Below are 26058 nucleotides of genomic sequence, written 5' to 3'. Positions count from 1 at the left end.
CCACAGAGTTACACTACTGCCCAAATAGCCTGATGGACATGGACGAAGCCCTTATTAAATTGTGACACAAACCAAACACTGCATAACTGCTGAGAATAAGTTCAAGAATATCTAATATGGGCTTATGCAGAGTCAAATCTAAATGGGACCTGAGAAAAGAAAGTGAGTGGCTACATGTTATACCCTGATAGCCATGGTCTGAATGTCTTCCACAGTTTCAGTGACCATGTCTTGAAGCGGAAGATGGGACAGTTGGGGTCTGATGTGCGATTGAAACCACATTGCTTCAGATATGAAGGGTTAACATCAGCCAAAATGTTTCTTCTGCAAGAGACTAACGGAGAAAATATGGGGTATTCTGCAGAATAAAATAAAACTCTTAAGCAGGTGTCCTGCCTTTATTCCTACATCTTTCAGTTGAGTGCAACACAAACATACAGTGCCTTTGGAAAGTATTCAGACCCCTTGACTTTTTTCCACATTTTGTTACGTTACGTCCTTATTCTAAAATGGATTAAATAAATAAAATCCTCAGCAATCTACACACACAAACCCATAATGACAAAGCAAAAACAGGTTTTTAGAGTTAAAACAGAAATACCTTATTTACAGAAGTATTCAGACCCTCAAAATTGAGCTCCAGTGCATCCTGTTTCCATTGACCATCCTTGAGATGTTTCTACAGCTTGATTGGAGTCCACCTGTGGTAAATTCAATTGAACATTATTTGGAAAGGCACACACCTGTCTATTAAATCCCACAGTTGACAGTGCATGTCAGAGCAAAAACCAAGCCATGAGGTCGAAATAATTTTCCGTAGAGTTCCGATACAGAATTGCATCTAGGCACAGATCTGGGGAAAGGTGGCAAAACATTTCTGCAGCACTGATGGTCCCCAAGAACACAGTGGCCTCCATCATTCTCAAATGGAAGAAGTTTGGAAGCACCAAGACTAGAGCTGGCCGCCTGGCCAAACTAAGCAATCAGGGGAGAAGGGCCTTGGTCAGGGAGTTGACCAAGAACCCGATGGTCACTCTAAGGAGCTCGAGAGTTCCTCTGTGGAGATGGGAGAACCTTACAGAAGGACAACCATCTCTGCAGCACTCCACCCATCAGGCCTTTATGGTAGACTGGCCAGACGGAAGCCGCTCCTTAGTAAAAGGCTCATGACAGCCTGCTTGGAGTTTGCCAAAAGGCACCTAGAGGACTGTCAGACCATGAGGAACAGGATTATCTGGCCTAAAGGAACCAAGATTGAATTCCTTGGCCTGAATGTTAAGCGTCACGTCTGGAGGAAACCTGGCACCATCACTACGGTGAAGCATGGTGGTGGCAGCATCATGCTGTGGGGATATTTTTCAGCAACAGGGACTGGGAGGCTAGTCAGGATCGAGGGAAAGATGAATGGAGCAAAGTACAGAGAGATCCTTGATGAAAACCTGAGCCAGACCTCAGACTGGGGCGAAGGTTCACCTTCCAACAGGACAACGACCCTAAGCACACAGCCAAGCCAAGACAACGCAGGAGTGGCTTCGGGACAATCTCTTAATGTCCTTGAGTAGCCCAGCCAGAGCCCGGACTTGAACCTGATTGAACATCTCTGGAGAGACCTGAAAATAACTGTGCAGCGACGCTCCCCATCCAACTTGACAGCTTGAGAGGATCTTCAGAGTAGAATGGGAGAAACTCCCCAAATACAATTGTGCCAAGCTTATAGCGTCACCCAAGACTAGATGCTGTAATCACTGCCAAACGTGCGTCAACTAATTGAGTAAAGTGTGATATCTCTGTTGTTTTTCATTGTCATCGTGGGGTATTGTTTGTAGATTGATGATGGAAAAAAACATAACAAAATGTGGAAAAAGTCATGGGGTCTGAATACTTTCAGAATGCACTGTAATGTGTTCTTATTTACTCAGGTAGGTTAGTGTCTATTTCAAGAGGACCCCAAGATGGCACCACACAGGTATTGACAGTCTCTGAGTAGTTTACGCATAGCCCTGTCTACATACCTTTGAAGAGAGTAATATGATTAGAGACATTGCTATATAGTTATTCAAATATATTGCAGGATGATTCAGAAAATGTTAATGAAATTTAGGACACATTTCTCTGGAGCAGTAGATATGTATTTACTTATGACACTGAATAAATGTTTCAGCCATCTCTTTGCTGGTTGCTGCCCTTGTTAACAATTCTACAAGGATTCATCAGCAAGACATGGAGGTTTACCGTTGCCACGGACATCACTGGATCCCTCTGTGCAGTCACTGTCTGACATGCAAATGGTGGGTTGGCTTGGGAGCTTAAGAAGATACAGGATCACATTTCACTAACATTCAAATACCTTTTTGACTACAATTGAAATAAAGGTTGTATAAGTAAATTTATTAATGTGTAACTACAGTCTCATTATACATTTTACAATATATTTTTAGTGGTGTTCAATTCAAACAATAACATAACGTTTCACAATATAGCCTAATATACTTTTCAGTATATTTTAAATAAGAAATCAGAAACATACCTTTGGACAGCTCAGTTGAGTTTGATTGGGGGTGACGATCATGTTAGTCTGCCAGACAAAGATCACATTTTCCTCAAACAAATCCCCTTATTCACAAATATAAAAACAGTTAAATACAATTTGAACTGAAACTGACCAAAAGGTGATACACTGTAGATGAAGTGTATTGAGTATATGATGCTACCTGAGAGGGGATGTTGTAATCAGACAAATCCCACACACAGGCACCCAGATCAGAGATGTTGGGGAAGGCAATGTCCTTCACCTAGGTGGTGACAGAGCTGATCACTGAGTCTCCTGGTAAGACTTTTGCACCGTACAGACACACCTGCAGAATTGCAGGTTAGACACGACACAAGAGGAAACAAGTGTAGAGACAAAGTGATACAATCACACATCATCCACTCTGACTTAATATAGATGGCTTTGTAATAGAAACTGAATTATTGAAGCCCCTATTTACCCAAACACATCCAGAAACTGGATTAATCTAAAGACAGCAACCACCACTTTGTTCTTGGCCACAATAATTCCTTATGTTTCATAATCAAACAAACAGCAGAGGCAGCTCTGACAGCTACAGCAGCCTGTCTTCTGAGTTATGGATATACTGTAGCAAACTAGCAATGGGAGTAATACAAGAGGTAAACAGGTCTCACACCCACAGCCTGCTGAGATAATAGTAAAATCATCTTCATGGCTAGTAAGAAAACTACAACTGACCAGTGGTCATACATTTTTGGGGGAGGGGCTTGCCTGTTTTGCAAGTCATTTTGGCATTAATACGTGTCACATATCAGTTAGCAAACAATGTAAAAAAAAATAATATATATATATAGTATTAATTCAGCAAAAGAAGAAACATCCCTTTTCAGGACCCTGTCTATCAAAGATAATTCTTAAAAATCCAATTAACTTCACAGATCTTCATTGTAAATGATTTAAACACTGTTTTCCATGCTTGTTCAATGAACCATAAACAATTATGTACCTGCGGAACGGTCGTTGAGACACTAACAGCTTAGAGACGGTAGGCAATTAAGGTCACAGTTATGAAAACTTAGGATGCTAAAGGGGCCTTTCTACTGACTCTGATAAACACCAAAAGAAAGATGCCCAGGGTCCCTACTCATCTGCATGAATGTGCCTTAGACATGCTGCAAGGAGGCATGAGGACTGCAGATGTGGCCAGGACAATAAATTGCAATGTCCATACTGTGAGACGCCTAAGACAGTGCTACAGGGAGACAGGACGGACAGCTGATCGTCCTCGCAGTGGCAGACCACGTGTAACAACACCTGTGCAGGATTGGTACATCTGAACATCACACCTGCGGGACAGGTACAGGATGGCAACAACAACTGCCCGAGTTACACCAGGAACGCCAAATCCCACCCTCTGTGCTCAGACTGTCCACAATAGGCTGAGAGAGGCTGGACTGAGGGCTTGTAGGCCTGTTGTAAGGTAGGTGCTTACCAGACATCACCGGCAACAACGTCGCCTATGGGCACAAAACAAAAATCGCCTTTTGTCTCACTAGGGGTGATGGTTGGATTCGCGTTTATCCTCGAAGAAATGAGCGTTACACCGAGGCCTGTACTCTGGAGCGGAATTGATTTGGAGGTGGAGGGTTCGTCATGGTCTGGTGTGTCACAGCACCATTGGACTGAGCTTGTTGTCATTGCAAGTAATCTCTTTTTAAAAATGTTAAACTTTTTTTTTACCCCCTTTTCTCCCCAAATTCGTGGTATCCAATTGTTAGTAGTTACTATCTTGTCTCATCGCTACAACTCCCATATGGGCTCGGGAGAGACGAAGGTCAAAAGCCATGCTTCCTCCGAAACACAACCCAACCAAGCCGCACTGCTTTTTAACACAGCGCGCATCCAACCCGGAAGCCAGCCGCACAAATGTGTTGGAGGAAACACTGTGCACCTGGCCACCTGGTTAGCGTGCACTGCGCCCGGCCCGCCACAGGAGTCGCTAGTGCACGATGAGACAAGGATATCCCTACCGGCCAAACCCTCCCTAACCCGGACGACGCTAGGCAAATTTTGCATCGCCCCATGGACCTCCCGGTCGCGGCCGGCTGCGACAGAGCCTGGGCTCGAACCCAGAGTCTCTGGTGGTCGCAGCTAGCCCTGCAGTGCAGTGCCTTAGACCACTGCGCCACCCGGGAGATTGCAGGCAATCTCAACTGTTTCGCTGCCAGACAAGGCTCTCCTGACAGCCAGGTGTAGTAAGGTGTTGGGACTGCTGTTGGGACTCTGCTGTTGAGACAGCTCTATGTAGGCCAGTTTGTGGGAACCGTTTGTCACCGTTATAGTGCAATTCATGTATTGTTTAGTGTTGTGTTGTGTAGTGGCTTTGCTGGCATGCATCCCACCTTTTTTTATTTTTTTGCTCCACGTAGATTTACATACTAAAATCTCCACTGCAACGGACGCTGGCTCATTTCGCAAATCTAACTCATCTGAGTAGAGGCATAATAAAACTACTGTACATCGACTACAATGGATCCATAGAAACGGTATGTACTATTGTATGCACACAAGAACTGGAGAAGATGTGAAATTACATTATCATCAAGTCAACAATATTTTCAAAATTACATTTATTGCACATGGCAAAAAAGATTTGTTCAATATAAAAAATAATTGAAATAGGTTACATGTATGCAGACAGACAAACAAAATGATAACACAATTCCTTTCTCCAGTTAGCTCCAGTTCATTGTCATCTAAGATGATGGATCTTCTACAATCTTTTTTAGTTTTAAAATTTAAATATATATATACAGTGGGGAGAACAAGTATTTGATACCCTGCCGATTTTGAAGGTTTTCCTACTTACAAAGCATGTAGAGGTCTGTAATGTTTATCATAGGTACACTTCAACTGTGAGAGACGGAATCTAAAACAAAAATCCAGAAAATCACATTGTATGATTTTTAAGTAATTAATTAGCATATTATCAGAAAAGCAGAACTTAATATTTGGTACAGAAACCTTTCTTTGCAATTACAGAGATCATATGTTTCCTGTAGTTCTTGACCAGGTTTGCACACACTGCAGCAGGGATTTTGGCCCTCTCCTCCATACAGACCTTCTCCAGATCCTTCAGGTTTTGGGGCTGTCGCTGGGCAATACGGACTTTCAGCTCCCTCCAAAGATTTTCTATTGGGTTCAGGTCTGGAGACTGGCTAGGCCACTCCAGGACCTTGAGATGCTTCTTACGGAGCCACTCCTTAGTTGCCCTGGCTGTGTGTTTCAGGTCGTTGACATGCTGGAAGACCCAGTCACGACCCATCTTCAATGCTCTTACTGAGGGAAGGAGGTTGTTGGCCAAGATCTCGCGATACATGGCCCCATCCATCCTCCCCTCAATACGGTGCAGTCATCCTGTCCCATTTGCAGAAAAGCATCCCCAAAGAATGATGTTTCCACCTCCATGCTTCACAGTTGGGATGGTGTTCTTGGGGTTGTACTCATCCTTCTTCTTCCTCCAAACACATTGCGAGTGGAGTTTAGACCAAAAAGCTCTATTTTTGTCTCATCAGACCACATGACCTTCTCCCATTCCTCCTCTGGATCATCCAGATGATCATTGGCAAACTTCAGACGGGCCTGGACATGCGCTGGCTTGAGCAGGGGGACCTTGCGTGCGCTGCAGGATTTTAATCCATGACGGCGTAGTCTGTTACTAATGTTTTTTTTAAATCTGTGGTCCCAGCTCTCTTCAGGTCATTGACCAGGTCCTGCCGTGGAGTTCTGGGCTGATCCCTCACCTTCCTCATGATCATTGATGCCCCACGAGGTGAGATCTTGCATGGAGCCCCAGACCGAGGGTGATTGACCGTCATCTTGAACTTCTTCCATTTTCTAATAATTGCGCCAACAGTTGTTGCCTTCTCACCAAGCTGCTTGCCTATTGTCCTGTAGCCCATCCCAGCCTTGTGCAGGTGTACAATTTTATCCCTGATGTCCTTACACAGCTGTCTGGTCTTGGCCATTGTGGAGAGGTTGGAGTCTGTTTGATTGAGTGTGTGGACAGGTGTCTTTTATACAGGTAACGAGTTCAAACAGGTGCAGTTAATACAAGTAATGAGTGGAGAACAGGAGGGCTTCTTAAAGAAAAACTAACAAGTCTGTGAGAGCCGGATTTCTTACTGGTTGGTAGGTGATCAAATACTTATGTCATGCAAATTAATTACTTAAAAATCATACAATGTGATTCTCTGGATTTTTGTTTTAGATTCCGTCTCTCACAGTTGATGATAAAAGTTACAGACCTCTACATGCTTTGTAAGTAGGAAAACCTGTAAAATCAGCAGTCTATCAAATACTTGTTCTCCCCACTGTATATTTTTTTTAAAATTGTACCTTTATTTAACTAGGCAAGTCAGTTAAGAACAAATTCTTATTTACAATGACGGCCCATACCAGCCAAACCCGAACAACGCTGGGCCATTTGTGCACCGCCCTATGGGACTCCCAATCACGGCGGATTGTGATACAGCCTGGATTCAAACCAGGGTCTGTAGTGACGCCTCTAGCACAGAGATGCAATGCCTTAGACCGCTGCGCCACTTGGGAGCCCTTTTAATCATTCATGGTCTCTAGACAGTGGGATGGATAGACGCAATATCTATAGGCGAGAATAATGATCAAGTTGAAAATGTCAACCTTAATGCAGAATGGAAGATTAGATAAATACACCAGTACAAATGCATGAGACAGCTGTTACATGATGAGGACCAGTCTCTGATTTCTATATAGAACACTACTTTCTAGAACACTGACTCTCCCTCTTCCCTAAAGCTATGTGTTAGGGCTGGACTGGGGAGAAGTAGTTCTTCTGGGTCTCATGCCAGTGTACTCTCCATCTTGGCTGGAGTATTCCTCTCTGATTCTCCACACACTACAACTGGGTATGACAGGGAGGCTTTCTCTGGGTGGGGCCCCAAATCTCCAGGTGATATACTGATTGTAGGCACAGTGGCGCATGGCGGTGGTCCACTGCTCCCCCTCGGTCAGCTCACAAAGAGGCTCCCTGTACAGCAACACTGCCTCCAATAAGGGCCGACTCAGCACCAGCTGTTCAAACAAGGAGGAGGTGGTGATGCAGCGACCTCTGCTCATCCTGCAGCACAGCTGCTCCTGGGGATGGGTGGAGGGGAGGCAGCAGCCACACAGACACCAGGCTGGACAGCTGGGCCGAGGGAGAGCCTGGGGCTGCTTGTCTATGCTGTGCCCTTTCTGCAATACACCAGCCATGGCACTCAGGTGCCTTATGTCGTCCTGACAACAAGAGTGCAATACATACATATTACAGTAGTCATGTGTACTTATATACAATAGTTTTACCTTGCTCAGTAACTGTGTAAAAGACAAGAGAAGGGTAACATAAAGTGAGCTTAAAAGTGAGTATCTACTGTATCAGGGGGTGAGAATGGCACTACATTTGGGAAAACACAATTATGCTAACCTTGAATGGGTGAACGGACATGGGCTTCACTTGTTGTAAACTTTTCCTATGTGATCTTTTCACCACTCTTATATGGTTCTCGTCCACAAACGAGACACAAAGAATGCACTGGAACACAGAAGGAGAATAGTGCCATTGTTCAGTGTCTCACCACATATTTACATCCAACATTCAGTCAATGGGAATGCAAATGTTGCTGTGGATTTGAGGGTATGTATAATCCCCAGTGGGGAATGCCATCCCACTCATACCTGTTGTCTGTCCTGAACAGATTCAACCTTTTTCTCTGAGTAGTTCTGTCTGGCTTCTTTAGAGAAGCAGCTGGTCCCAATGAGCCAGTCAATGAATAAAGTGGTCTGGGGAAAGTCACAGTCAATGTAGGCTTCTTTGCCTGTTAAAATGTTGAATTTCAAAAAAAGTTGAACGAAAACATCTGAATAAAGCTCACCAGTGCATAATAGGATAGAGTTGATCCAATATAGATGATCAGTTGGATTATGCTGAATTTTCCTGCCTTTAAAAGAACACACATGATAAATTACCAGTTGTATTATTCTGATTCATGCACTGATTAGAATAATATATGCTCATTCATTAGATTACCATCATCATTATTGCAGGTTTGAATGATAAGACAAACCTTTCCGAATACCATGACATCAAACCTGATCCCAAACGCTTTAAACAGGGTTCTCTCCCCAACACCTTTTTCTGTCTGATATCTAGCAAACCTGCCAACACATGTTGTTATAAAACTGTAAAAAACTATGTTACACTGTAATATCTGGATGCACCGATGTCTACAATTACAAATAACTATTCCAGTATAGATTGACAGTTTTCCATAATCTCATTTGAACTGGGTCAACTGGCCATGTATGGTCTATGACATTCGGCCTAAAGAACAAGGCCAGTCACAATTACCTTAAGTTGAGACCAGGGGACAGAGTTCTGTTGCTCTCCTTCTCATCCAGCCGGCGGAAGGAGTATTTGGGCAGACAGTTCCGCAAGAACCCGTCCAGATTACAATCCCATTTAATTTGGATCCCAATGACGCCACCCTTTGGTGAGAGAGCATGGTGAAGATGATCTACTCAGCGTCAACCTTACCTGACAATCATGTAAACCCTCTCACATCTGAAGTAATTAAGGTGATTTCATTCTGTAATTCATTAAGTAATCAAATATGTCCAATGTTATGAATTGCCAGTATGTGCAATGCCAAAATAGATGCAGACATCAGTGACATACATACATAATTGAGAGTCATAGAGTAAGTTTGTGGTTATTTGAGAAATTCCCTCTAACAGAGCAGCCCACCTCAACTGCCATCTCTGAGAAGTTCTCTCTGGCCTCCTGCACAATGTCCCCGAGGCGGAAGATGGGGCACCAAGGGTCTGTACGCCTGTTAAATTGGCAGTGCTTCAGGTAGCTGTCCGTCATCTCAGGGAGGATGTTCCTTCTGTGAGACAAACACACATTAGTAAGATCAGCTGAATGTAAAGACGGTGCTCGTTTTCCATCTGTTTATGAATTCATGTAATTCTGTTTTTTTGTGATTATGACCCTTTGAGTATGTAAAGGTGGGGTGGTGAAGGTCTGAATATAATATATATAATATACTTAACTGTGGTATGCAAGCTAAAAATACAAATCTATTCACATTGAATTGGGCAGTCTCACCTAATGAAGTTAAAGTTTGGGAATCTGATGTTGTTCTTGATGAGGACTGTGAAGTTCTCAGCTGATGCCAAGAGAGCAGGCCTAGATGTCAGAGCAGTCATCAATTGCACTATTGAAGCATAGTTGTGAAAAAAATATGTTTTTACAGCTGACGGTTTAGGGCTCTATTCAATCTTTAAAGCTGAAGTGTTACAGATTCCGTGATAGAGCCCTTAATTTTCATTCCAAAGTTGTTGTGAAACTACTTTGAAACAATGTTCCTCATCATATTTGACTATACACTCATGCAGCGGTAATGTGGTGAGCTTCCTCCACATTAGAGGAACTAAAGTATAAATATAGCTGTCAGGCAGTGGTCTATGTAGAAGTGAAGATAACTTGATTTACTGAGTAACTAACCTCTGCAGAGACTGCAAGTCAAATCACACTGAATATGATGAGAGGGGGAAGGCAGGCACACATACTGATAATGAGAATACAAATAATAGTGAGCTTATTTACTTGGGGGGCGTTTTCTTGGTTTCTATGGGGCACCATGTAGACACCTCACATGTTTTCTGTTTTACATCAAACTTCACACATGCACCTGTCTGAACCCCTGAAAGGAAATCAAAATGTGGAATTTAGAATGAGTTCAATTTGAACTATTATATGGTTCACGTGACAAATAATAACAAAAATTGTCCTAGCTGTTCTATTATCATGTGTCTACATGTTTAATACTACTGTGTAACCCTTACATAACCAGAATGTATCTGCCTACAGTAAAGACAGAGAGAACAGAGCAGACCATCTGAAACCTCAACACATTCCTCCCCTCCTTGCAAGAACTAATGGTCTAACCAGATAGAGATGACACAAACAGAGGAGAATGATCAGGAGAAAAGTTGTAGACAGCTGTAGTTGTACCGTGGCTGTTCTGTTCCCAGAACCCCTTCACACAGTCCTTGTCTGTCCAACACACTTTTCCGTAAGGAGGGACCTGTAATACACAGACTCCTGTGAGATGAGTTGGTTCTAGTCATCAAGTAGTGTGGTTAATAGAAGTGATATCAGACATGATAATTTACAGGAATTGGGTAGGGATGTCCTACTGGCACTCTACCTCAGGGCATTTTCCTTGCCTTTGATTTTTTGTAACAATGACATTGGTCACCACGAAAAATGAATTCTTTCCCTTAAACAGAAAGTCCAACAAATGTATAGAAAGTCAGAACCAATGTACAAATATGTGCATGTATAATACAAATATAATATGTGTATAATATACAACAATAAAACAACAACATTCGTAAAACACAAATGTATGAACGCACACACACACACCTGTGATGGCCCACTGTAATCTACAACATCCCATACTATATCACCAACATCTGGCAAGCTGGTCATGGCCACTCCCTTGACCTTAGCAGTAACAGAGCTGACCACATAGTCGTGTTCTTGATACTCCTTGTTCCAGAACATTACAATGCTACAATGTAAAACAGTATTTTATTATAGAATGTTGCAAATTGGAGTAAAATACTTTTATCTGTCCCTGATATATTTTAAATAGTATTGTTATGGCTAGAAAAGTTGGATGGTAAGTAAATAAATAAAAATAGTAAATACAATTGATAAAAGTAATACATCATTATTTTAGAATGTATTCACTATCTATAATAGCATTCATTTTGAAATATTATTGGTATGGCTAGAAGATGGATGGTAAACACATTAAAATAAATAGTTAATACAATTGATAAAAGTAATGCATCATTATTTCAGAATGTATTCGATATCTATAATAACATTCATACTTTATTTTCATGCACACATTCTTGATCAAGGTGCGTGGGCGTTCCTTGTCTACTACCGTTAGTACCGCAAACTGAATCCTTCTGCAGAATACTCACCAGATGAACATCAGTATGACTCCGTTAAATGTCCATTTCAGCGATCCCAGCCTTGCACTTTGTATTCGGACCAGTTTATGTGTTTCATACTCACATAGATTTAGCAGTTTACACGGCATTTTGGATGTTGTCAGAGAGAGAGTGAATCTCTTTCTTCTGACTCATACTGGTTCTTCTCCTTCCTGAGTGGGTCAGTGATCACATGTACATCTGCTTGGAGCTGTTTCAGTTCCATTGACCAAACAATATTCTACGCCTGTGAAATTCAAGACTGGTCCAGTCGTCGTTGTTGTATAGCATTATGCATGTATCCCTGTTGTGCAGCCAAAGCTGGAACAAAGTAGCGTTTGTCTATTGTTTTATGTTATTTGCTACTTTGAAATGATTTGATCATTTATTACATGAAAATGACACGAATGCATTCATATGAATTAAAGACTAACATCTGAAGTACGCCTACCATGGGGTACACCGATAAATTAGATTGAATGAAGATTTCTGTCACTATCAGTATTTGCAAATCAAAGGGTCACATATCCCTATGAAGGAAGTCATTGTATCTGGGCATGGCTGTATCCGGACCACTTAACTTGATTGTGAAGATGTGCACTGCATCCTAGTCCAGATATGATATAGGCTACAGTATGCTTGAATGTTTTTTTTATGCAGTATGAGTGACAGTTTCTTTGGGGTGAAAGTTGTGCCAAACAAGTTTCCTGATTTGGTGCCCAATCAAGAAATCATTTTAAACTCTAGATAGCAGTAAATAATTAGTATGGAAAGGAAGTGGATGTATTTGGCCACCACAGGAGCTTGAAAATGAGGATGATATAATTGTGTCACATACTAGCTTTAGTTTCACTGTAGCTCAATATATTTCGTTTTTGTTATTGTGTGACATTAAAATTGCTTGTGCAATTATGCCTGAGAAAAAGATCAAATCTGGAGAAAAGAGACTATGCGCTCAAAACCATTTGCATTGTGAATGACATGACATTGAAACAGGATGAAAAGCACAAAACTTCATTTTGAATAAGCTAACTTGTACAAGTGAAATACATAATGGATTTGAATAAGGAAATACATTCAGCCTCATCAGGCAAAGGAAAATAAAATACATATAATTTCCATGGTTTAAAAATGTAAAACAAGCCCCAGAAGATTCTTGTAAGTAAATGACTGTCTGGTCTGTAAACAAAAACCATGGCACGATGGACAGTGGCAAGGCAGACAGTAAGTAACATGTCATGTTTATCCTCACTAGGGACAATGAGAGTGGTTGAGATGATACAAGTATTGACTATCTTGCTACTCCTTCCCTCCATCTTCAATTGAATCTGTGTCTGGTTACAGCATTGCAAATCCAGTAATAGTCTACATTCTAGTCAATGTATACTTCATGCATGCTTTTCATAAAAGCAAAATGGTCATGAATAACGTGACTTGTCTTCCTCATGGCTAATTTGTGTTTTCAAATTCTGCTGTGGAATGGCCATGCCCTACCATCAATCAACATTGTCCCTCATTTACATTATCTCAGAGAGTCATTACTCACAGAAACAGATTTGCATAGGAATACTCATTTTCTCTATAAAATGGTATGTGAATAATTCTCTGCTTCATAACAAAGAGGAATTCTGCCAAATCGTTCTCATCTGGTTATAACTATGGGTTCTGGACAACATGAAGTCCAGCTGTATGGTATAGCTGTCCTGGTCATTATTGGAGTGCTATGGAACACATTCAACTTGATAACAACCATGTTCCAGCAGTGGAAGGCTGGTGGTGTCCAGACTGTGGGACTGATCATCTCCACTATCTCCCTGGGTAATGTTTTCCTGCACCTCTCCACCTTTGGCATCGTAGTCACTATGTGGCATGGGGTGTTGTGTTGGGATGATCTACCCATGTTCTTCTGTGTCATGTTGTATGTGTGGCTGAGCAGTAGCTATTTGAGCTTCTGGTCCATCGCCTGGCTGAGTGTCCTCTATTGTGTGAAGGTGGTCAACTTCACCTCTGAGCTGTTCGCTAAGATCAAGACAAACATCTCACCCATCATCAATGTGGCTCTTGCAGTGACCTTCCTGAACTCCTGTGTGATGTTTTCCCCCTTCTTCTCCCTTAATTACCGTAACGAGTCATACGTAACACCTGTGACAAAGAACACCACCTGTGTGATTAAGACACCTCTATTCCCCACTTGGATCAACATGAACCTTTATGTGCTAGTCTTCATCTGCTACCTGGCTCCGTTACCTGTGATGGTGATGGTTCCCTCCTCTATCAGACTGGTGGTCCATCTCTGCAAACACACGCTGGAGATGAGAAAGAACAAGACCGATGTTCAGAGTGCTGACTCCTACCTGCTGGTGTGCAAGCTTACTGTGGCCCTGGTGGGTGTCTACATAACCACTCTGACCATAATCTCCCTGTTCTACCTCTCTAAACTATATGGCTCTGACATTAGCATTAACTCACTCCTGCTGGGTTACTCCTTCTATTGCATAGCATCAGGTGTTCTCTTGACTATCTCCAATAAGAACCTGAGGGAGAAACTCTGGGCTCTTTTCTGCGGTACCAAGGCATCAAATGCATCAAGCAAAAGCCTGAGTGGAGAAACTGGGGCAGCTTGATATGCTTTTGAGTTTTAATACATTGTCACCTTTTCAGTTCTTCAGGACAGTGTATTACGTCACAATATACTTAATGTTTGTCATTGCCAGATATTACAAGCAAGTGCTAATTATTTAGTTGTAAAATCCCTTTTTGCTACTGCTGTTGTTGGCTTTTTATGCTTAGGTATACTGGGTTTCATAGTATTTTACTTTTACGTAGCGGTGCATGTATTGGCTTTATTTGTCTTTTTATATTTTTTATGTATTTTCTTAATGATGATTTGCACAAATTAAGGAGTGTGGCTTTATGTACAGTGCCTAGTGAAAGTCTACACTATTTCAATGTCAGTTTTATTTTTCAGAGGGACAATTATACAAATGTTAATGCCGAAGATACACCAGCATGGTGCTGAGTGTTCCTGAGTTGACCAGTAGCAGTCCTGACTTGAATCTGTTTGACAATCAGAGGCAAAGTTTGATTATGGCTGTCCATCAATGATTCCCAACCAAATTTACTGAGCTGGAGCAATTTTAACAAAAACAATGGACAGAGTTGTGCAGATTTGGTAGAATCTTATTCAAAAGGATTCACAGCTGTAATTTCTGCCAAAGGCGCTTCCACCAAGTACAAACTCTGGAGTGTGACGACATATGCAAATCTTCTGCAAGACATCTTTCTTTAATATTTTTATTAACTAAGAACATTTTCTATAAATGTAACTTTGTTAATGTGAAGCAGGTTGGGTAGATAAGCAGGGGAAAAATCCACTAAAATCCTATTTTTTCCTTTTTTAGATCTACATAATTTTATTAAGGCAGCAAAAGGTGAAAACTGTGCAAGGGATGTGTAGAATTTCACTAGGCACTGTAAATGAAATGGGAAGAGTTTGAAGAATGTTCTTTCAGGTTTTGGACTTTTGCATATCTCATCAAATAGTACTTTACATTCTATTGTTAATTGGGCATTTTCTTTTTAGAACTAAACCGTTTTGGAAAAATGGGAAGAGTTTAAAGAATTTTCTTTTAGGTTTTGGACTGCAGAACCTTTGCATCTCTCACCAAATAGTACTTTACATTCTATTGTTTATTTTTTTTTTAAGAATTAAAAATCATTCGAAAAAATTGAAAAAAGACACATTTAGATTTTATTTTATTTATTATCAAGAAATGAAGTGTTTATTCTAATAACAGCTTGGTCTCATAGACTAGACGTAACATAGTAAATGTAAATAAGGGACTCTAAAATTAGTATGATATGTTATATTTGGTATGGTAACATAAGACAGATGGTTACTTAAGGCAAAAAGTAGGGTGGTTAGTCAGGGTGGCTGGATTGGCGTATAACGGGAACGTCTAGCAACCCAAAGGTTTTGTGTTCTGAATCTCATCACGGACAACTTTAGCATTTTAGATAATTAGCAACAACTTACTACTTTTTAGCTACTTTGCAACTACTTAGCATGTTAGCTAACCCTTCCCTTAACCCTAACCTTAACCCCTAGCCTAGTTAACGTTAGCCACCTAGCTAACGTTAGCCACAACAAATTGGAATTCATAACATATCATACGATTTGCAAATTTGTAACATATTGTATGAATTGCAATCGGTAACATATCATATGAATTGTAATTTGTAACATATTACACAAAATGGTTGATGGAGTTCCAAAAATTAATACATACAATACGAAATATAACATATCATACTAATTGGAGTATCGGATGTGCGTTTACTATGTTACGTCTAAACTTGAGTTCCGGTTGCAAATAAAATGTGCAAAGACATAAAAAATTAAGACAAAAATTAAAAGCATTGTCACACAATACTTGGTGGTCAAAATGTTCTCATCATGAGTTAGTTGAACATCTTCTGTATCTTTGGCTTGAGAAATTCCAGCATTCCATTGTTCTCAAAGGTTTGAGGCAGGCTGGCCACATCCATGATGGTCTTGTGAGCTTCGTCAAAGAGAGCCTCGCCAAGCTCCATTTTTACCCGGTCTCTCCAGGCACCGAGAGTGGGCCTGTTCTCAAACAAATCCAGACCAGTGCCAACCGGCTGAAAAACATGCACACACAGGAAAACCCATATCATTTCAGGGAAAGTACAGCGCAAATCTGCAACCAAAGACATTGGGAGGGACATTTACAACAGTTAGTGAGAGAATCCCTCACACAATAGCTTCAAAATCATGCACAACTCACTCTTCCCTACCCTTTCACTTTTTACAAATGTAATGTCACCTGCATGATCTCTACTATTGCCACCAGGTCTGCTAGTGAGATCTTTTCCCCAATGATGAAGGGTCTGTCATCCAGGAACTTCTCCTCAAACACCTTCAGAGACAGTGTCAGGTCCTCCATAGCAGAGTCCATTTTCTCCTTAGGGACGTCTGAACCAGTTATGATGGGAACTATTGCCTGAAAATATGTAAATATTTTAAAAATTTCACTTGTGTCTATACCCATACTTATTCAATACGGTTTAAAGGTAGACTGAGGAAAATGAAGTTGCCACGAACAGCACCGGAGATATTGAAATTAGCAAGTTGCAACACTGTTCACAGTGTGGTAGCCAGGGCACCAAAACAACAAAGAAGTTGAGCCTCGCGCTTCGCTTCAATGCTCTTAGTTGTTCCGTAAATTGACCCACTATGCTGTTTACTTTATGCACCTGAGTCATGTCGCTGAGTCTACATTTAATAAAATAATCCAGTGATAAAATGTCTATTCACCAATGCCATAGACTTAAATGTTTGACGCTAATGATTTCCTTCAGTCATTAACTAAGTTATTACGTAAGAAATTATTTGTGTACAAATGGTTCAATAACCAGCCAAGGTCCACACTTAGAAAAAAAACGTACAAAAGGGTTCTTGGGCTGTCCTCATACGAGAACCATTTTTGATTCTCCTATGGAACAGAACCCGAAACTTCCGTTCCAAACCTGTGGAACGGAACCAAACCTGAAACCAAAAGGGTTCTACCTGGAACCAAAAATCGTTCTTCAAAGGGTCCTCCTATGAGGACAGTCTAAGAACCCTTTTAGGTTCTAGGTATAACCTTTTTTTCTAAGTGCAGTTCCACTTACAGGACATATTGGATGTTTATATCTTACCCTGAACCAGAACACCTTTGAGCCATGGGCTCGCATGGCTGCGTGTTGCCAAGACAGGTACTCGTTGACCCGGGCTCGCTTTTGCAGGTCTGCTGGGTACCAGTGGTCTGAATCTGAGGTGCCAAATTTTTCAGCCAGGTACTTTAGGATGGCAACACTAAAAATAAGGAGAGATATACAATTAATTTAAGGAACTCCCTAGAAACCTAATTAGAGTCGACATGTAAACCACTAGGCACCCACTTATTCAACGTCTATTCCACGTTGGTTCAAAGTAATTTCATTGAAATGTTGATTCAACCAGTGTGTGCCCAGTGGGAAGTGTCTCTGTGTAGATTACTGTAGGCTACTTTACCTCTCTGTAAGAATGAAGTCTCCATCTCTCATGACCGGAACCTTTCTCACCACACTGATCTTACCAAAGTCTTCCCCATACTGCTGGCCTGAGGAGCAAAACAATTGTGACACTGATTTATCCAATATTACTTTTAAGAAAATATAGTTATTTTGTTATTATAATGAATTTACACATATAGCATGATGATTATCTTTGTGAAAAAACTTTTCCATATACAGTATGTCTTTCATGTTTCATGACTTCTATCTAGTTATTGGGTCCAGTTAGATATTACCTTCTGAATAAACAAACAAGGTCATTATGTAACAAGTTCAAAGTTTGCAATTGGTTGTTTTCACCTAGAAGTTTATGGCCTACATATATACATATAAAATCGAACTTTCATTGTCATAATAGGCTAGGCTACTTCCTAACTGTATTTGCAGTAGGCCCATATTTACTAAAATGGTTGGATGCTTGCTTCAAAATAATATATTGTTTGATTTACCTCGAATAGAATTTCACTATATTTGAACATATTTTATACACACCAAAACTCTGTTGTGTAGAAGTCGTCAACATAAATACTATATATTCAATATAAACGTTATAAATCACATTCCAAATATCTCGCAGTAGCCTACCTGTAGCCAGATCGACAAACTTGAAATCAAACGGAATGTTTGTTTTCTTTGCAAAAATGAACACAGAGCGACATGGCTGAGAGTGCAGATCAAGATACAATTCCAACGGCATTTTCACAGATGTAGAAGGGATGTTATGTGCCGAATCTCTTCCCAGCACCCGCTATCCTTTATGTTGGTATGGAGCCCCTCCCATATAGTCAAATGATTATAAAGGGTTCCGACAGTTCAATATGGACAGAAAAGAGCAGAGGCTCTGAGCTGTCCGATCAGGTCCATTGTCTACTTGTACTTGTGGTGTCTGCTTCTGGTTGTCGGGGTCAGGCGTTGGCAACATTTTGTAAATGTTTATAAAATTATCCAGACAAAATAACTGAGCCATAAAGCGACTCTGTGCAATGGACCATGCTATGATTCAGTTATTATTTGCATATAGACTGTTTTATTATAATGTCATATAATGAGCAATGTCTCAGACAGTTATTGTTTGCGAGTCTGGATCATTTCATGAACACATTTTTGGGCATTCACTAAGTGCAATTTACATTTTTTTATTTCACCCAAGTTGATGACCAGTGATACAGCTGAACCAGTAGTGCAGTTGATAACTAGCGTTGTCGATTTCACCACAGTATTGATCATGTTATAAGTAGGTCAAGTATTTTGTTTACTAAGATAATGGGCCTTTTAAGACAGATTTGGGAGGAAGGCATAAGTCCAGAGACTCTCACCCAGGGACATCACATACCCCAAAAATTTGAGGGGTCACAAAGTACATGAGGATGGCATTTTGCATTTTATAAAAATCCGAAATAGCTTTTTCCTACAATCTAGAGCCATAATTGTTATGCTTAATTCTATGTAAAAATATATATTTGCATTTATATGTATATTTTTCTGCATACCACTTGAGCTGTCTGTATTTTTTTTGAATAATCTAAATATGCTTTTCTGCATCAATGCTAAAATCTGTGTAAAAGTTTGAAAGGAATGTGAGTCTTATTCAGTACATTTAGTTATTGCATGCTTTTCTCAAGTCTACCAACCTTGCCAGCAGGTATGCCAGCTAAGATAGTTAGACAAGCTAACTACTCTAATTTGATAGCCTGAAATGGCTTCTTGGTAGTTAGTTATGAGGTTGGGAGATTAGGAACCTATCTGGACTAGCTAAAGCCTACTTCAGAAAATTCCTAGATGGCTAGTGGTATTACAGAGAAACAACAACAACAAAACATTATGTGAAATTATTATTATTTGAAACAGGACAAATCTTACGGGGCATGTTCCCCTGTGCCCGCTATGGGCATGACAACTCTGCTCTCAGCCCCCAGAGACAAGGGCCTGGTCTAGCAATGGTTTTGGTTAACTGGCAGTCCATTTAAACTCTTTCATCTCCACTTGGAATGCAGTAGACTCCTGTAACATTTAGCAAATGAATAAATGGGCTCAACAGCCTTGGAGAGTACATGCGTGTCCCTGATGACGGCATGTGAGCATTGTCATTTTTGTTCAGCAGTGTCTCAGAACACCTGACGTAGATAGCCCTGTTGCCCAAGTTTCAGGTGTTTTTGTCATTTCCACTCTGCATGCACAGTTCTGTCAAATCAATTCAAATCTCATTTTATTTGTCATACCCTTTTAAAAAAATAGAAAAATAATAACACGAGGAATAACTACACAGTGAGTAACGATAACTCCGCTATATACACAGGGTACCAGTAGCAAGTCGATGTGCAGCGGTACAAGGTAATTGAGGTAGATATGTACATATAGGTAGGGATAAAGTGACTAGGCAAGAGGATATATGTTAAGCAGTAGCAGCAGCGCATGCGATGAGTCAAAAAGGTTATTGCAAAAGGGGGTCAATGCAGATAGTCAGGTTAGCTATTTGGTTAACTATTTAACTAATTATTTAGCAGTCTTATAGCTTGGGGGTAGAAGCTGTTCAGGGTCCTATAGGTTCCAGACTTGTTTCGGCTACTGCTTGCCATGAGGTACCAGAGGGAACAGTCTATGACTTGAGTGGTTGGAGTCTTCGACAATTTTTACGGCCTTCCTCTAACACCTCTTGGTATAGAGGTCCTGGATGTCAGGGAGCTAGGCCCCAGTGGTGTACTGGGCCGTACGCACTAGAGGTCGACCAATTAATCGGAATGGACGATTAATTAGGGCATATGTCAAGTTTTCATAACAATCGGAAATCAGTATTTTTGGACACCGATTTGGCCGATTTTAAAAATATTTTTTTTACACCTTTATTTAATCTTTATTTAACTAGGCATGTCAGTTAAGAACACATTCTTAATTTCAATGACGGCCTAGGAACGGTGGGTTAACTGCCTCGTTCAGGAGCAGAACAACAGATTTTTACCTTGTCAGCTCGGGGGATTCAATCTTGCAACCTTACAGTTAACTAGTCCAACGCTCTTACCACCTGATTACATTGCACTCCACGAGGAGCCTACCTGTTACACGAATGCAGTAGAAGCCAAGGTAAGTTGCTAGCTAGCATTATACGTATCTTATAAAAAACAAACAATCAATCAATCATAATCACTAGTTAACTACACATGGTTGATGATATTACTAGTTTATCTAGCGTGTCCTGCGTTGCATATAATCGATGCGGTGCGTATCGTTGCTCCAATGTATACCTAACCATAAACATCAATGCCTTTCTTAAAATCAATACACAGAAGTATATATTTTTAAACCTGCATATTTAGCTAAAAGAAATCCAGGTTAGCAGGCAATATTACCCAGGTGAAATTGTGTCACTTCTCTTGCGTTCGTTGCACGCAGAGTCAGTGTATATGCAACAGTTTGGGCCGCCTAATTTGTCAGAATTTTAAGTCATTATGACATAACATTGAAGGTTGTGCAATGTAACAGGAATATTTAGATTTATGCATGCCACCTGTTAGATAAGATATGCAACAGATCCGTATTTCACTGAAAGAATAAACGTCTTGTTTTCGAGATGATGGTTTCCGGAATCGACCATATTAATGATCTAAGGCTCGTATTTCTGTGTGTCATTATGTTATAACGTAAGCATTCGTTCAAACAGCACTTTCGTTCAAACAGAACTTTCGTGCGTTCTGCCAGCAGCTCTTAGCAAGCACAGCGCTGTTTATGACTTCAAGCCTATCAACTCTCGAGATTAGGCTGGTGTAACCGATGTGAAATGGCTAGCTAGTTAGTGGGGTGCGCGCTAATAGCGTTTCAAACATCACTCGCTCTGAGACTTGGAGTAGTTATTCCCCTTGCTCTGCATGGGTAACGCTGCTTTGAGGGTGGCTGTTGTTGTTGTGTTCCTGGTTCGAGCCCATGTAGGAGCGAGGAGAGGGACGAAGCTATACTGTTACACTGGCAATACTAAAGTGCCAATAAGAACATCCAATAGTCAAAGGTTAATGAAATACAAATGGTATAGAGAGAAATAGTCCTGTAATTTCTATAATAACTACAACCTAAAACTTCTTAGCTGGGAATATTGAAGACTCATGTTAAAAGGAACCACCAGCTTTCATATATTCTCATGTTCTGAGCAAGGAACTTAACCGTTAGCTTTCTTACATGGCACATGTTGCATTTTTCTTTCTTCTCCAACACTTTGTTTTTGCATTATTTAAACCAAATTGAACATGTTTCATTATTTATTTGAGGCTAAATTGATTTTATTGATGTATTATATCAAGTTAAAATAAGTGTTCATTCAGTATTGTTGTAATTGTCATTATTACAAATAAAATAAAAAAATTGTCCAATTAATCGGTATCGGCTGTTTTTTGGTCCTCCAATAATCGGCATCGGTATCGGCGTTGAAAAATCATAATCGGTCGACCTCTAGTACGCAATACCCTCTGTAGCGCTTTGCGGGCCCATGCCAAGTCTTTTCAGCTTCCTGAGAGCGACGAGGCGTTGTCGTGCCTTCTTGCCGACTGTGTTGGTGTGTGTGAACCATGTTAATCCCTTAGTGTTGTGGAAACAGAGGAACTTGAAGCACTCGACCTGCTCCACTACAGCCCTGTCATGTGGATGGGGGTGTGCTCAGCCCTCGGTTTTCTGCAGTCCACGATCAGCTCCTTTGTCTAGCTGATGTTGAGGGAGAGGTTGTTGTCCTGGCATCACACTGCCAGGTCACTGACCTCCTCCCTATTGGCTGTCTCATCGTCATCAGTGATCAGGTCTACCACTGTTGTGTCTTCAACAAACTTAATGATTGTGTTGGACTTGTGCATGGCCACACAGAAGTGGAAGAACAGGGAGTAAAGGAGGGGACTAAGCATGCACCCCTGAGGGTCCCCCGTGTTGATGGTCAGTGTGACGGATGTGTTGTTGCCTACCCTCACCACTTGGGGCGGACCTTCAAGAACTCCAGGATCCAGTTGCAGAGGGAGTCCCAAGTGTTCAGTCCCAGGGTCCTGAGCTCAGTGATGAGCTTGCGGGGTACTATGGTGTTAAAGGCTGAGTTGTAGAGTTTCAGGTGTTTTTGTCACTTCCACTTTACGTGCACAGTTTTGCCCAATGTATTATTATTATTTTGTCATGATAGAGCATCAACTTGTATCTTGCTTGGAAAACAGGAAAAAACTTACTTATGAACAAAAATAGCTTTAAAGAAAATAATTAACTTGTCATGTACAGCTTTCGTGATATCATTACACATAAAATCACAACCATATTTCATCGTGGTTTGATTTTCCTTAAGTTGCAGTAAGGGATCCAACCAAACTCCCACCTCAGTCCTTTGTTGTGGTAAGTCCCACAGGCGGTCAAACCAGGTCACTTTGGGGGAGTGAAAGAGGGACAATGGTTCTCCCATAGGGCCAACTTTCATGACCCTGCTATTTCATGCTATGAGACCAGGCTATTGGGGCCAGGTTCTGGTTTGCATTTAGGATGACATGTGGTCTTTGTTTTAAGAAAGGGGGCATATCACCAAACCATAACATAACTGAACATGTGAGAATGGGTTTCTCAGGGATGTGATGTAATACATTGGTTGTTGAATTAACAATTCCTTTTAAAGTAATGACTGACCTGGACTGCACAATATTTTCCCATTGTTATTTTCAAAATTCTTCAAGCGCTGTCAAATTGGTTGTTGATCAGTGCTAGACAACCATCTTCAAGTCTTGACATAGATTTTCAAGCTGATTTAAGTCAAAACTGTAAATCATCCAGTCAGGAACATTTAGTTCAGTTCTTTGCACCCCATCACTGTGAGGTATTGTTTGTTTTGTGACACACGTCTTTCGGGGCTCTGTTTTTCCCGTGATTTACTCCTCCTGTGTATGATAGTTTTTGCCTGCCTCACTAATGACGCCTTTTGTCTATTCCCTGCCTGTACTTTAGCCTATCGGATTTCGTGTTCTCTACCTATTGCCTGATCTCCCGGACTACGTTACTAGCCTTTTCCCTGCCTGTACTGTTGCCTCTTTGGACCCCCTGTGTATGACCTTCTGCCTGCCTCTGGACCCAGCTACCTGCCTCCTCCTGTGGTACTTTGCAACAAACACCTGCTGTGCCCTGCGCTTGAAACCAGCTCTCTGTCTCCCCTCGTATTCATTACATAGAGTGGTACTCAGTTATGTGTTGTATTGGATTTGCATCAAACATAACACTTTGTATTCAGGACAAAAATTGAAGTTCTTTGCACATTTTTTTGCAGTATTACTTTAGTGCCTTGTTCCAAACAGGATGCATTTTTTTGAATATTTTGTATTCTGTACAGGCTTCCTTCTTTTCCCTCTGTCAATCAGGTTAGTATTGTGGAGTAAATACAATGTTGATCCATCCTCAGTTTTCTCCTATCACAGCCATTAAACTCTGTAACTATTTTAAAGTCACCATTGGTCTCATGGCGAAATCCATGAGCTGTTTCCTTCCTCTCCGGCAAATGAGTTAGGAAGGACGTCTATCTTTGTAGTGACTGGGTGTATTCATACACCATCCAAAGTGTAATTAATAACTTCACCATGCTCAAAGGGATACAGATTGTCTGCTTTTTTGTTTTTACCCATCTACCAATAGGTGCCCTTCTTTGCAAGGCATTGGAAAACCTGGGTTGAATACTTATTAACATTTCAGCTTCTCAGTTTTTATTAATTTGTAAACATTTCTAAAACATATTCTGGGGTATTGTGTATGTGACTAAAAAATATATACATTTTATAAATTCTAAATTCAGGCTGTAGCACAACAAAATGTGTAAAAGGTTAAGGGGTGTGTAAACTTTCTGATTGCACTGTACACAATAATACATGTGAATGTGTTCATATTGTAAGCATAGATTAGCATTTACAGATGAACCAATATTAACATGAGTTGAGTATTAGGCTACTGTACAGAGAATGTTACTCACACAGACTGGAGTTTGAAACAGACCTGACATGTTTTTAAGGCTAAGGTTTATATATCAAACACCTCTTAGGATTTATAGCTGGCCCTCTCTGTAAAGACCAGTGTGATTTTCTCAGTGTTGCTCACAGGTGATATTAAACAGAAACCCTTTCCTGAGAAGGGAATACAAGGTCCTGAAGACATCACATTGGTGTTTGCCATTTGAAACAGACTGAAGCAGAGAGGCCTAATGCAGCCCAGCTTTAAAATTCATTTCACCCCCACCCAGCGGATGATCTCACTGGAGAGCAATGCAGCGCACAGTTTGGAGTCAAAATTCTAAACATACAGCAGAGGAAATCGATCCGTTCCAACATTATATAATCTGTGCATCTAATAAACAAACAATAGCTTCAATTCATAGTACATTGGGTAAAGCTATGTTTTTAGGTTCAAAGGCAAAATACTACAACAAAAGTATATTTTATGTGCTGTAGTTAGTGGAGCATAATGCTAGGCAATAGTCCATACTATTCATTGAGTTCATGTCACCTGAACAAAGGTATTCACCTCATCATGTATCTGTCTGACCAACAGGGGGCCAATGAGGTAGGTGAGATGAGGTGGTTGAGAGGGATGCTGAGGTCAGTGTTCAGCCACCTGGCCCTGGTTCAAGAGAGAAACTTAGTAGTGACATAGTTATAAACAGTAATCAAGAAGGATGGGCAGTGGGCACAGCACTGGATTATTGGGAATCTATTTCCTGGAAGGTCTTACCTTCTTGTTGGGTGTCCACTCAAGTCTTCAAGTCCTTGAAAAGCTTTAGTTAGTTTTAGTCAGCAATTTCAAAGTCATTCACACACACGAGCACGCACACACGCACACACACAAACACGCACGCACACACACAAACACACACACCTCTTTATTCTATAACTTTCTGTTAACAAGCCCACTGTGGTTTGTGTTTTGTAATTCTCTTTCAGAAAAATTAGATTTATTAGGGCTTTTTCCCTGTGCCTACCTGTATGTCAGTAATTAAATAGACTAGCCCTGTTAAACTCCCCAATCCTGTTATTTAATGCCCATCCTTACTGAAATGAACTTAAATAGAGTTTGAATGCCTTGCTGTGGCTTAAATGCCTTGCTGTGGCTTTTGCAGCTTTTTTTTGTGGCTGGTGTGACTGTTGTCAATTTGGAGATGGGCACCACTCCTAGGGACAAAGTTTGGGTTATGAGAGTTGTTGTGACACATTATTTCCAAAATCAAAGACACAAATGGTGAATGGGCTGTTGTTATAAGGAAACAATCGCACAACTTGTTGCAAACGAAATGTATGTAGCCTACAGTATGTGTCATTACCAGTTGGCTGAAATGAATAGCCATGCGTGTATTAATATCA

General features: G+C 40.8%; 3 protein-coding genes across 3 annotated transcripts; 1 reads left to right on the top strand and 2 right to left on the bottom strand.

Annotated features, from left to right (window-relative positions):
- Window positions 1-5125: 5125 nt before the first annotated feature.
- LOC110525512 (P2X purinoceptor 4) lies at window positions 5126-11812 on the bottom strand. The gene is made up of 13 exons (XM_021605684.3): window positions 11597-11812; window positions 11025-11172; window positions 10804-10875; window positions 10608-10680; window positions 10200-10296; window positions 9699-9779; window positions 9336-9477; window positions 8940-9076; window positions 8656-8746; window positions 8464-8529; window positions 8267-8371; window positions 8016-8123; window positions 5126-7828 (listed from the first exon to the last, which is right to left on the bottom strand). The coding sequence occupies exons 1-13, from the start codon at window positions 11713-11715 to the stop codon at window positions 7349-7351; spliced, it is 1719 nt and encodes a 572-aa protein (XP_021461359.1). The 5' UTR covers window positions 11716-11812; the 3' UTR covers window positions 5126-7348.
- Window positions 11813-13223: 1411 nt separating this feature from the next.
- On the top strand, window positions 13224-15730 carry LOC110525513 (taste receptor type 2 member 4-like). Its single transcript, XM_036980626.2, has one exon. It carries the CDS (start codon window positions 13264-13266, stop codon window positions 14227-14229), a length of 966 nt encoding a protein of 321 aa, XP_036836521.1. The 5' UTR covers window positions 13224-13263; the 3' UTR covers window positions 14230-15730.
- gstt1a (glutathione S-transferase theta 1a) lies at window positions 15349-18633 on the bottom strand. Its single transcript, XM_021605686.3, has 5 exons — window positions 18308-18633; window positions 17682-17769; window positions 17327-17483; window positions 16453-16629; window positions 15349-16267 (listed from the first exon to the last, which is right to left on the bottom strand). Exons 1-5 carry the CDS (start codon window positions 18417-18419, stop codon window positions 16067-16069), a joined length of 735 nt encoding a protein of 244 aa, XP_021461361.1. The 5' UTR covers window positions 18420-18633; the 3' UTR covers window positions 15349-16066.
- Between the last annotated feature and the right edge of the window lie 7425 nt (window positions 18634-26058).

This window comes from Oncorhynchus mykiss, chromosome 6 (genome assembly GCF_057628025.1).
Source record: "Oncorhynchus mykiss isolate SJ-2025 chromosome 6, ASM5762802v1, whole genome shotgun sequence".
Taxonomy (NCBI): domain Eukaryota; kingdom Metazoa; phylum Chordata; class Actinopteri; order Salmoniformes; family Salmonidae; genus Oncorhynchus; species Oncorhynchus mykiss.
The sequence above is the reverse complement of the archived record's forward strand: the minus strand, read 5'-3'. Positions and strand labels throughout refer to the sequence as shown.

Excerpts from the sequence above, each read along its gene's own strand:
- LOC110525512 (XM_021605684.3), bottom strand. The coding sequence starts at position 11,715 with ATGCCGTGTAAACTGCTAAATCTATGTGAGTATGAAACACATAAACTG. Across the intron at positions 9,478-9,698 it reads CCAAACTTTAACTTCATTAG|AAGGAACATCCTCCCTGAGA; the intron begins GTGAGACTGCCC and ends TTTGTCTCACAG. Across the intron at positions 8,747-8,939 it reads TCCCCTGGTCTCAACTTAAG|GTTTGCTAGATATCAGACAG; the intron begins GTAATTGTGACT and ends ATGTGTTGGCAG.
- gstt1a (XM_021605686.3), bottom strand. The coding sequence starts at position 18,419 with ATGCCGTTGGAATTGTATCTTGATCTGCACTCTCAGCCATGTCGCTCT. Across the intron at positions 17,484-17,681 it reads GACTTCATTCTTACAGAGAG|TGTTGCCATCCTAAAGTACC; the intron begins GTAAAGTAGCCT and ends CCTTATTTTTAG. Across the intron at positions 16,630-17,326 it reads CAAAGGTGTTCTGGTTCAGG|GCAATAGTTCCCATCATAAC; the intron begins GTAAGATATAAA and ends ACATATTTTCAG.
- LOC110525513 (XM_036980626.2), top strand. The coding sequence starts at position 13,264 with ATGGGTTCTGGACAACATGAAGTCCAGCTGTATGGTATAGCTGTCCTG.